The 12511-nt window shown below is 47.7% G+C and overlaps 1 protein-coding gene across 1 annotated transcript in view; it reads right to left on the bottom strand.

Moving 5' to 3' along the window:
* Positions 1–239: 239 nt before the first annotated feature.
* ERICH2 (glutamate rich 2) overlaps positions 240–12511 on the bottom strand; it is a 44573-nt gene continuing 32301 nt past the window's right edge. Inside the window, exons 14-15 of the mRNA XM_065413694.1 lie at positions 5077–5148; positions 240–382 (exon numbers count right to left, since the gene is read on the bottom strand). Of these exons, the coding sequence (XP_065269766.1) occupies positions 240–382; positions 5077–5148 (215 nt within the window). The remainder of the gene's footprint in view (positions 383–5076; positions 5149–12511) is intronic.

The raw sequence follows: 12511 nt of genomic DNA, 5'->3' as shown, positions 1-12511 counted from the left end.
TACCCCCTGGAAGACCTCTGTGTACTCCCGGGGGTACATGTACCCTTGGTTGAGAACCACTGGTATGGTGGGCTGTGTGTGAGTGGGGAGGCAATCTATATGCAAAAGAATGTAGCAGTTTAAGAGGGAGAAAAGTTATAATGATTAAACAGTGCATTTTAATATGGTGTTTAAAAAGTGACTGTACAGAAGAATCAAAATAATCAACCTATAGGGAGTATAGAAGAATTACCAAACTGCTATACGTTTTCATCAGAATCATCAGAACTTTCTTCTCCTTCATCATCACCGCTATCTGAACTGCTAGTATCCTCTTCACTGTCTTCACTGCTTCCTTCATCCGTTTCTTCACCCTCTTCATCACCAAAATTCTGTGTACTTTCTAAGACATACATGTACAAGATATACATTTTAGGTAAGTCTTAAGTTTTGGTTAGTAAAAAACTGACTATTTCAGGCATGTGATAAATATATAATATTTGATATTATATTCCAAATAAACTCAAAATTACATATTCAAAATAAATAGGTTGTACATGGTGTTTTGGGGTATTTTTCTGAAGAAAATAATTGTATTCTAAATCGTCATTGCATTTTGCTTTGTACAGTGAGGGATTAATACAATTGTTTTGCTTGCTAGTGCTGTCTAATTTTCAAAGAAATATCTAAACAAACATTTTCCCCTTTCTATTACAGGAAGAAAATTATGCAGTGGTTGTGTGTGTTTTTCCTGAGAATTTAGTAAACAGTCCATATATTCACAAATATTCCAAATATGTATCTTATTTAAGATGTGCAGGTTTTGGAAACTTTCAGCAACTGTCTTATAGTGATAGGAGGACTATTTTTGTCAGTTACACCAATTTTTTGTCTATATAGTCAACACCCATTTTACAGACTTTTCCAAAATATTTATTTTATAAAATATGCACAGCTTTTCAACAACATGAAGGTGAACGGGACTTCTCATGTGAGTAAAACTACTCATATTTGTTTTTACAGAATTGACAGCCAGTTTGGAAGAGCAAGAGCATGTTAAATCATAAAAATGATACTGCTGAAATTGATCTCGTCTGCAAGGAAAACAAAAGTCTCCAACCTGTACTACTATGGGAACATGGAACTTGACTGAAATTTCCCATTTCAAAACCAAATTTAAAAGTAAAGAAAAAAAATGAATACATACTATTAATATTTTAGGTTCTTAGCCACAGAAGAGTATTTTTAAAATAGGAATACTCTCATAATACAATAACATACTTAAATTAAACACTGACTTAAAGCAATTATCCATTTTGAGATAATAAGCTACAGGGCTAACGTTGTGAAGCTGGCCCAGATCTCTGTGCTGTGATCACTTTGCTCTCAATATAGAAAACGGGAGAGATTGCAGAAGACTGGAAAAGGGCAAATATAGTGCCAATCTGTAAAAAGGGAAATAAGGACAACCCAGGGAGTTACAGACCAGTCAGCTTAACTTCTGTACCCGGAATGATAATGGAGCAAATAATTAAGCAATCAGTTTGCAAACATTTAGAAGATAATAAGGTGATAAGTAAGTCAGCATGGATTTGTCAAGATCAAATCGTGTCAAACCAACCTGATAGCTTTTTTTGACCGGGTAACAAGCCTTGTGGATTGAGGGAAAATGGTAGATGTGGTGTATCTTGACTTTACTAAAGCTTTTGACACTGTCTCGCTTGACCGTCTCATAAACAAACTAGGGAAATGCAACCTAGATGGAGCTACTATAAGGTGGGTGCAAAACTGGTTAGAAAACCATTCCCAGAGAGTAATCATCAGTGGTTCACAGTCATGTTGGAAGGGCATAAGGAATGGGGTCCCGCAGGGATCAGTTCTGGGTCTGATTCTGTTCAATATCTTCATCAGTGATTTAGATAATGGCATAGAGAGGACACTTATAAAGTTTGCGGCTGATACAAAGCTGGGAGGGGTTGCAAGTGCTTTGGAGGATAGGATTAAAATTCAAAATGATCTGGACAAACTGGAGAAATGGTCTGAAGTAAATAGGATGAAATTCAATAAGGACAAATGCAAAGTACTCCACTTAAGAGGAACAATCAGTTGCACACATACAAAATGGGAAATGACTGCCTAGGAAGGAGTACTGCGGAAAGGGATCTGGGGGTCATAGGGGACCACAAGCTAAATACGAGTCAACAGGGTAATGCTGTTGCAAAAAAAGCAAACATCATTCTGGGATGTATTAGCAGGTGTGTTGTAAGCAAGACACGCAAAGTAATTCTTCTGCTCTACTCCGCACTGATTAGACCTCAACTGGAGTATTGTGTCGAGTTCTGGGTGCCACATTTCAGGAAAGATGTGGAAAATTGGAGAAAGTCCAGAGAAGAGCAACAAAAATGATTAAAGGTCTAGAAAACATGACGTATGAAGGAAGATTGAAAAAATTGGGTTTGTTTAGTCTGGAAAAGAGATGACAGAGGGTATATAACAGTTTTCAAGTATGTAAAAGGTTGTTACAAGGAGGAAGGAGAAAAATTGTTTTTCTTAACCTCTGAGGCTAGGACAAGAAGCAATGGGCTTAAATTGCAGCCAGGGAGGTTTAGGAAACTTCCTAACTGTCAGGATGGTTAAGCACTGGAATAAATTGCCTAGGGAAGTTGTGGAATCTTCATCATTGGAGATTTTTAAAAGCAGGTTAGACAAACACCTGTCAGGAATGGTCTAGGTAATACTTAGTCCTGCCATATGTGCAGGGGACTGGACTAGATGACCTCTCAAGATCCCTTCCAGTCCTATGATTCTATAGTATTGGCACAAAGTAGCTGGCCACCACAGGATCACTCCAATGTAGGGGGATCCTGAGAGGAGTAGAGCCAGTATAGCAACTCCTATGCCACTCTCTTTCCCTGCAGCCCGCACAGCAGTTATAGGAGGGAAAAAGAGTGTTTGTGCCAGCCCCCCAATATTAGTCTGAGTGGCCTGAAGGCAACTGTAACTCACACCAGCTGCCATTGGTCCCAAGAGGCTAATACAACTGTGACATGCCCCGAGGTGCAATCCAGACAGTGGAACCCCTAGGCCCCCTTAACTCTCCTGCCCAGGCTGTCTCCTACACTGCTATGCTAGTGAACAGCAAACCCCTCCAGCTCTGTTCACTCAGCCATCAGCATGCAGAGGCACACCCTGCTAAGTTGCATGAAGGCTCTCACAAGCCACTCATGAACTGTATATAGGGAGACATAAGCAAATTCCCCCAGCCTGGCACCCCAGAAATGTGCATCTTACACTGCTCAAGTCCTTCTTGATCAAAGTTTGCTGCTCCTTCAAAGAGCAATGGACATGTCCCAGCCTCTAATCTGAGCAGATCCCCCAAGCACTTTAGACAAATTCACTGGTTTAGATTAAACATCAAAATAAGTTTATTAACTAGACAAAGATAGATTTTATGTGATTAAGTGGAATTTGCACAGAAGATTAGAATTGGTTACAAAATGAAATAGCAAAACCACAATCTAAATCTTAAACTTTACCAGGCTAATAAATCTAAAATCAAGATGATTTCTCTCATCCAAAACTTCATGCTAACCGGAACACGTTCCAGTTAGGTCCAGCTCCTTCCAAAGTGTAAATGGAGATCTCTTTGTTTTCCTTGTATAGCAATGGGGGTAAGAGGCAGGCCCTGTGGTGACATCACTGTCCCTGATTTATACTTTTCTCCAGATACTGGAAAAATCCATCCTGTGTCATGGGACTAGGCAGCACTCATGGTGTACATGAGCTGCTGACCATCCTTCATTATGAATTGCTTGCACCTTTTGTCTATGTGAAGATTGCATTGTGGAAGCAGAGAAAGACAGCATGTAAGGCCTCTGTTTTCCATTTCTTTGTCCTCTCTGAGTTTTCCAGACTCAACATGTTTCAGTAACAAACATATAGCAAAATGTAATAACTTCATATACATTGATGACACATACATTTCAACAGGATAATGAGGTTCATCAAATCAAGACTTTTCAAATGATACCTCACAAGGCATACGTTGTACAAAACATATCACAATCATATAACGGTGGTGAATATGTGGGTATATGGGGAACAGTAGGTCACAACAACAGCCTGAGATCATCTGGGTTTTAAAGGACACCCCAGACAACCTTAGGCTGTTGTATTAGCGCCTGGGGAGCACTAGCATCTGGTCTGAGTTAGAGTTGCCTTCAGGCCACTCAAACTAAAGTTGGGGGGCTGGCACAGCTGAACTAGCACTGGGGTAGGACAATGACAGGTTAAAGCCATCTCTGCAACTCCTTTCCTCCAAGTTCTTCTGTATTCTCCTATGCCTCGGCAGAGGATTTTGTACAATGGGGTTACCATTTTTCAGTCTAGTATGCATTTTCTGAGCAAATGTGATTCCCAGACATGACTCTCTGTTTAAGTCAACTCAAATGTCTACAGTAAGGATATCTTAATATACTGAAAGACAGGATCAGTGCTTGAAATTGAACATTGTGATTAGGAAATGTTTGCTTAATGTGATTTTATAGCCTAATGCAGGGGTTCTCAACCTTTTTATTTCTGAGCTTCCCCCCCCGCAACATGCTATAAAAACTCCACAGCTCACCTGTGCCATAACAACTGTTTTTCTGCATATAAAAGCCAGGGCACATGTTAGTGGGTAGTAAGCAGGGCAATTGCCCAGGGCCCCATGCCAGAGGGGGACCCACAAAGCTAAGTTGTTTAGGCTTTGGCTTCAGTCCTGGATGGTGGGGTTCGGGGCCCCGGGTTTCAGCCCCATGCAATGGGGCTTCAGCTTTCTGCCCTGGGCCCTATTGAGTCTAACACCAGCCATGCTTGGCAGACTCCCTGAAACCTGCTTGCAGCCTCCCCAGAGGGCCCTGGACCCGTTTGAGAACCACTGGCCTAATGTATCACACTTAAGACACATTAAACACAAAAGTGATAAAAATATTTCTCACCCTATAGTTTTTAAAAATAAAATAGGATCCATGTAGTTACAGCAATCCCAAATATTGTTCACTTGTGAAAAGCATGAATGCTTCTACAACGTATAATGGTTACTGCTGTCAAACTCACCCATCAGCAACTTTTCTTCAAGAAGTGGAAGAAACTGCTTGGCCTCAGTATTTTCTGGTTCATAGATTAGAACTGAAATTTGACAACAGGATATGTTAATAATTCTATATGGTGACAATAGCAACTCACAGTCAGACTGCGGAACAATTTCAAGGCATATTGTTAAAGTGCATGCTGTCAGATAGTGGCATAATTTTGTTTTCAGAGACTTAAAATGCAAATAATGATTTCTTGGTTATTTGTATTTATATTTCCTCATGAAATACTATATTAAGCTAGAGTTAACGTTGAGAGTACATATCAGTAAATATGTAACTTAGAAAAAATTTATTAATGACACAAGAAATAGGCATAACAAACCCAAGAAATTCAGATATAAAGTTAAACATAAAATAAACCCAAACATGTTCAGGCATGAAGCTGCTGAGTTAATGTTGTTTGGATGCTTTTACTGAGCCCTGTAGCGATGCCACGAGCAAAAAAATATTTATAAAACCTAATCTATTGAAAAATTAGTAAAATCTAATCTGGAACCACATACACAGTTACTGTATGGAAACCTACAGGAAACATTTATTCACTGATCCCTGTTACAACAGCACTTTGCCATACTATACCACATTCAGTCATATCAGTACTATTAGCCCCTTACTTTTCTGGGCACTAAATTCATTCACAATTTAAAAATAAATAGGTAAACACATGAAATGATTATTAAGCTGCCTTTTGTAGACAAAATAGTGGAAGTGTGCACACTGCAATGCTCCTTCTGCCGACAAAACTCTCTTGCTTTGCGAACAAAATAAAACCACCTCGATGCGAGAGAGCTTTTTGGGGCAAAGTTATATCATCAGTGTAGACACCGCGGTTGGTTATGTCACTATAATTGGCCTTCATGAGGTATCCCACAATGCCCATCCTGATGGCTCTGGTCAGCAGTTCAAACTCCGCTGCCTTGCACCCAGATACACAGGCATCCGCCCCTATAGGCCCAGGAATTTTTGAAATTCCACTTCCTGTTTGCTCGGCGTGGACAGCTGACCATGGCGGCGCCACACAGCAAACGCTCTCCTGCTTGGACCACATCTGAGTTGTTGGATTTGCTGGCAGTGTGGGGAGAAGAGGCTGTGCAGTCCAAGCTCCACTCCAGCCATAGGAACTTCGATACCTATGGGCAGATTTCTTGTGGCTTGTTGGAGAAGGGCTACAAACAGGACATGCAGAATTGCTGAGCGAAGATAAAGGAGATGAGGCAGGCATCCAGAAAGCAAGCGAGGCAAATCGTTGCTCTGGTGCTGCGCCGCAGTCCTGCTGTTTCTATAAGGAAATGGATGCCATTCTCGGCGCTGACCCCACCTCCACTGCCAACAGCCCCATGGATACTTCAGTGAGGCTGGAGGCAGCGGACAGGGGATTTGACCCTGTGGACAAAGTTATGGACAAGAAGGTCAAGATTGAGGACGACGTGGAGCACACGCCAGGGTCGTCCAGTGGTGTGGCGAGTCAGGACCTCTTTTCCACTCCTGAGGGGTCTAGCCAGTCCCAGCAGCCAGTCTCTGGCGCGCATGATGCAGTAGAGGATAGCCTTGGTAAGTGATCTTTTTGAGTTGATGCTGCTCAGTTATATGAGGTAGAGCTGTCCTTTGCTCTGAATATTCTAAAAGTGGGTGAAGGGATAGAAATGTACAAGACTAGCTGTGTTTGCGTGTGCTCCACATAGCCTTGTGCAGCTAAGTAGTGCAGTGGAACAGTGTGTTAATGCACACCGAGATTTCATGGCAATCCTCCTGCGAGATCTCTAGGGGCTTGGCTACACTTGCGAGTTACAGCGCAATAAAGGAGCCCCGGGCGCACTAGCTCACTCCCCATCCACACTGGCAAGGCACGTAGAGTGCTCTGACTCCGTGGCTACAGCGCTGCTGGTACTCCACCTTGGCGAGAGGAGTAACGTTGGCTGCGCCTTGGCTACAACGCCCGGGCGTCAGTGTGAACGAGGTGTTGGGTTACTGCACTCTGATCGGCCTCCGGAAACGTCCCATAATCCCCTTAAGTCAAGTGGCCACTCTGTCATTGTTTTGAACTCCTGTAGGAATGCGGAAATGCCCTTTCAAAGCTCCATTTCTGACAGCCGGCATGCAAGCCATTAGTGTGGAATGCTGTGAGAGAGAGGGAGGTGTGGGGGGGAATGGGGGGCTGCTGCTGTCTGAACTTACAAGATAGCATGCTGAGATGCTCTCAGCCCCCCAAAACCTCACTCTCTCCCCCCACATACGCACAACACACTCCCTGTCAAACTCCACCCCACCCCCCCCATTTGAAAAGCACGTTGCAGTCACTTGCATGCTGGGATAGCTGCCCATAATGCACCTCTCCCAATGCCGCTGCAAGTGCTGCAAATGTGGCCACGCCAGTGCGCAAGCAGCTGTCAATGTGGACAGACTGCAGCGCTTTCCCTACTGCGCTCTCCGAAGGCGGGTTTAACTCACAGCGCTCTACATCTGCAAGTGTAGCCATGCCCTAGGAAACTTTCCTGGAGGTACCCGGCAATCCTCTGCTGAAAGTTCCTTGGCAGAGCTGCTTTGTTCCTTCCCACATTGTAGGAAACTTTCCTGCACCAATCGGCAATTCCTTGAGCAGGGACCAAAGCGGCACATGGGCGAGCAGCATAGGAACCGGGTCTGAACCTGCAAGCATGCAGGAGATGCACCTTTGCATACCCTCAGGAGTGAGATATCGGCATCAATTATCCCTGTTTGTGGAAAATGGGGGCAGAATTTGCAATATTGTCCATACTCTCCTGCACTTATTCCCTTAAAAAAAACCTAGACCCTTTGCCTCATCTTCAACATCCAACACCGCCCTCCCTCCCTGGGCCAAACTCACCATGTTTAGAGTGTTCACCGAGATGCGTGCTTGCCAAGGGACAGCGAGAAAGTGATTCATATGTGAAAAGAGGTATATTTTACTATAATGATTCAGTGTTGTGCATGAACTAACAATCATGCTTCTGTGTATTGTTTCTTGTGCTTTTGCAGATGGGGCCTTCCAGGGAACCCCCTACACACTGGCAGAGCACCTCTGCCGGAAAAGGAAGCGACCACAGTGCACCAAGGAGGACATGTTCCAGGAGGTGCTTCAATCCTCGGATTTCAAAAAAAAAGAGAACGCAGGGAGTGGAGAGAGACCCTGAAGGAAAAATTTAAAATAGAAAGGCAGGATAGAAAGGAGAGCAAGGAGCGAATTGTAAAGGGCCAGGAGCAGATGACAAAATTGATGGAGGAGCAAACAGAGATGTTGAAGTCCCTAATCACGCTCCAGGCAGAACAGATGCATGCTTGCCCCCCTGCCTGCAGCCAATACAGAACTGCTTTCCACGCCCCCCCAAAAACCCCTCCCACACATTCCTTGCAACTTCCCAGAATGTCTCGGTACCTCATTCACTCCACTCCTTCAGACAGCTTCCAAAATGATAGTTGGAGTTACACACAGATATGAAAGCATACACTGCTCTGCACTCTTATCTCCCTTCCCACCAATCCTTTTGTGTGTGTTGTTAATTGTTATTTAATAAAAGCAAACTGTCCCACATGTGGTTGCGGCTGGTAGAAATACACAGTGGCAACTTGATCATTTGCTCACTATAAATCCTGGTCAGGAATCATCACAACTTTAATGCAAGGCGGCAAGATAATGCAGCATGAGCACTGTATAGAAAGACACATTACTGATGCTCATTGTCAAAATGTTGCCTCAAAGCCTCCCTGATTCGAAGAGGGGAACGGGGCTAGAATAGCCCTTGTATCTGGCTGCTCAAATTCTGCAGCCAGCTGATTGGCCTCTGCGCTCCACGCTGGGAGGAAACTTTTTACCCTTAGATTCACATATATTATGGAGTGTGCAGCAGGCTGCTATGACCATGGGAACATTTTCCTCATTGAGGTCTAACCTGCCATAAAGGCAGTGCCAGTGCGCTTTTAATCTGCCAAAGACACATTCTATGGTCACTCTGCACATAGGCGCCAACTTCCTCTTTGCCCAGTGGGTGCTCGACACCCCCCGCGCTCTGGCCCCGCCCCTGCACCACCCTCACCCCGCCCCCATTCCACCCCTTCCCCAAAGTCCCCGCCTCCATACCATCCTCTTCCCCAAAGTCCTCACCTCTTCTCTGCCTCCTCCCCTGAGCGTGCCACGTCCCCGCTCCTCCTCCTCCCTCCCAGAAAGTCCAAAGCGCTGCCAAACAGCTGTTAAGCCAGGCCTGCACAACATACGGCCCGCGGGCCGCATGCGGCCCGCGGGGGCTCACTGTGCGGCCCGCGGGGGCTCACTCTCAAGCCTGGGAGGGAGGGGAAGCAGCGGCGCGCGAATCAGCTGTTTCGCGCGCCGCGGCCGCTCGGGGTCTCCCCCTCCCTCCCAGGCTCTCAAACCTGGGAGGGAGGGGGAGATCCCGAGCGGCCGCGCGCGAAACAGCTGATTCGCGGGCGCCGCTTCTCCCCCTCCTTCCCAGGCTCTCAAACCTGGGAGGGAGGGGGAGCAGCGGCGCGCGAATCAGCTGTTTCACGCGCCGCGGCCGCTCGGGATCTCCCCCTCCCTCCCAGGCTCTCAAACCTGGGAGGGAGGGGGAGACCCCGAGCGGCCGCGGCGCGGGTGCCGCTTCTCCCCCTCCCTCCCAGGCTCTCAAACCTGGGAGGGAGGGGGGGGAGATCCCGAGCGGCCGCGGCGCGCGAAACCGGCCCCCCTGCCCCAAGCGGGACACGGGCAGGGAGCCCTCGCGCGCTGCCGCCCCCCCCCCGCCCCAAGCGGGACACGGGCAGGGAGCCCTCGCACGCTGCCGCGCCTCCACCCCCCGCCCCAAGTGGGACACGGAGCCCGCGCGCGGCGCCGCACCCCGCAGGCCTCAAGCAGGACAGGGAGCCCTTGCGCGCTGCTGCCCCTCCCCACTGCCCCAAGCGGGACACGGGCACGGAGCCCTCGCCCCCTGAGCGCTTTTTGGCCCCCCCCCCAGGACTCCTGCCCCATCCACCCCCCCGCGTTCCTTGATGCCCCCCCCGGGACCCCTGCCCCATCCACCCCCTTCCCTGTCCCCTGACTGCCCTCCGCCGCCCCATCCAACTCCTCTCCTGATTCCCTATCCAACCACCCCTTCTCCCTGTCCCCTGACCACCCTTGGAACCCCTGCCCCTGACTGCCTCCCACCGCCCCATCCAACCCCTGCTCCTTCCTGACTGCCCCCTGGGACCCTTGCCCCCATTCAATCCCCCTGTTCCCTGCCATCTGACTGCCCCGACCCCTATCCACCCCCCCACCCCACCCCCTGAACTCCCCTGCCCTCTATCCAACACCCCCTCCCTGCTCCCTTACCGCGCTGCCTGGAGGTGGCTGGCGGCGCTACAGCCACGCCGCTCGGCTGGAGCCGGGCCACGCCGCCACCGTGCAATGCCTGGAGCACCGGGTCAGGCTGAGCTTGCAGCCCCCCTGCTTCCCGCGAATCAGCTGTTCACGCAGGAAGCCTGGGAGGGCTGAGAAGCAAGCGGCGGCTTCGCGCTCAGGCCCAGGGAGGCGGAGCAGAGGTGAGCTGGGGCGGGGAGCGGTTCCCCTCCGCGCCCCTCCCCCCGGGTTACCTGCTGTGGCGCGGGCGGCTCCCCCCACCCCAGCTCACCTCCGCTCCGGCTCCCTGGGCTTGAGCGCGAAGCCACCGCTTGCTTCTCTGCCCTCCCAGGCTTCCCGCGCGAACAGCTGATTCGCGGGAAGCGGGGGGGGGGATGGGGAGAAGCGGGGCAGAGTGTTCAGAGGCAGAGGCGGAGCGGAGGTGAGCTGGGGCTGGGGAGCGGGGCGGAGAGCTGGAGCACCCATGGGGTCGGCTCCTAAGGCGCCACTTTTGGATAATGTGCTCAGGGGGAGCAGCCGCTCCCTCTGCTTCCCCCCAGCTACGGTCCTGGTCACTTCAACTTACCAGTTGTTAAATTTAGAAGCCCTTTTAGAACCGGTTGTCCCGCGCAGGACAACTGGTTCTAAAAGGGCTTCTAAATTTAACAACTGGTTCCCGCGAACTGGCTCCCGCTCACCACTGGAGACTCCCCTTGCCGCTCTCACCCTAGGAGCCAGAGACCTCCCAGCAGGGCTGGTGAGTACGGCCAGGGTGTGGTGGAGTGAGTGTCTGGGAGATGTGCGGGGGGTGCTGGGCTGTGAGGGTGTGGAGGGCGCTGGGCAGTGGGGGAGGTTTGTGTGTTTTGGGGTGCTAGGCAGTGGGGGCCTGTTGGGGGGTGCTGGGCAGTGAGGGAGATCTGTGTGTGTCAGGGCACTGGGGGTCTGTGTGGGGCATTGTTTAGTTGTGGTGGTGGGGCTTTGGGGAAGGGCACTGGGAGGGAGGGAGGAGAAATCTGTGTGTATTGGGAAACTAGCGAGTGGGGGGTTCTATGTGGGGTGCTGATGTGTATTAAGAGTTACCAGCTGGATTGAGGACTGATAGATCTGGACAGAGTTTATATTGAATGGGCAAATGAAAAAGATCGCAGGGAAAAACAGTAAGGTTAGTTTAGCCGTCTTTGACATTTCGACCAATAAGGACATTAAAATGCATTTGTAATTACATATCTTATTCTTGGCTGATAATCATTTATTGATATTTTTTAGGAAAATTTTCAATTTAAAACACAAACTTTTGTTTTTCTTTTTTTACTTATGATGTCTATCTGAAAACCCATATAAATTGACACAAATTGCAAATTAAAACTTTTTAAATGTATAAGCATTTTACTCACTTGGGCGCATTTGCCTCATGGCACACAAATTTGAACTCTGCTTCAAAAATTTGCACAGAAGAAATTTTTCTTTTACCTTAATTATACTATCTTAGGAGCCCGCTATAACATAGTACCAAGGTTCAATACAAAGTCATATAAAAGTTATACAAAAATGCATAATGCAGAGATTTATCTACAACTGCATTGATTGACTGCTGTGTGCAGTAATATAGTGACCCCTGGACCTACAGGCTTCCACACACCGTCAGTGCCTTGATAGTGTGCCATGCGCCGTGAGATATCTCTTCTCTTTGTGTGTGACTGTGAGTGTTTCCCTTGTGTGTGAATTTATTCAACAAAATCTTGAGCTTCATAATGGATACCATGAGTGAAAAGAAAAAGAGAAAAATAGAATCAGAGCACAGAGTTTTCAACACTGAATGGACGAATAAATACTTATATACTATTTCCAAAGACAAAATACTGTGCCTCGTGTGTCGCGAAACGTTAGCCGTTCCGAAAGAATACAACCTTCGGTGGCACTTTGAAACTAAGCATCCCAATCTCGCCAAATTGAGCCCAAATGAAAAAATAATTAAAGCAGCCAGTTTAGCGAAAAACCTTAGTAGAGAACAGCAAATTTTCAAGAAAGTGAGCACTGAGAACGATACAGTTACTAAAGTAAGCTTTAAAAT

This window comes from Emys orbicularis, chromosome 11, assembly GCF_028017835.1.
Source record: "Emys orbicularis isolate rEmyOrb1 chromosome 11, rEmyOrb1.hap1, whole genome shotgun sequence".
NCBI lineage: Eukaryota > Metazoa > Chordata > Testudines > Emydidae > Emys > Emys orbicularis.
Note: the sequence above shows the minus strand (reverse complement) of the source record. Positions and strands in the feature narration are given on the sequence as shown.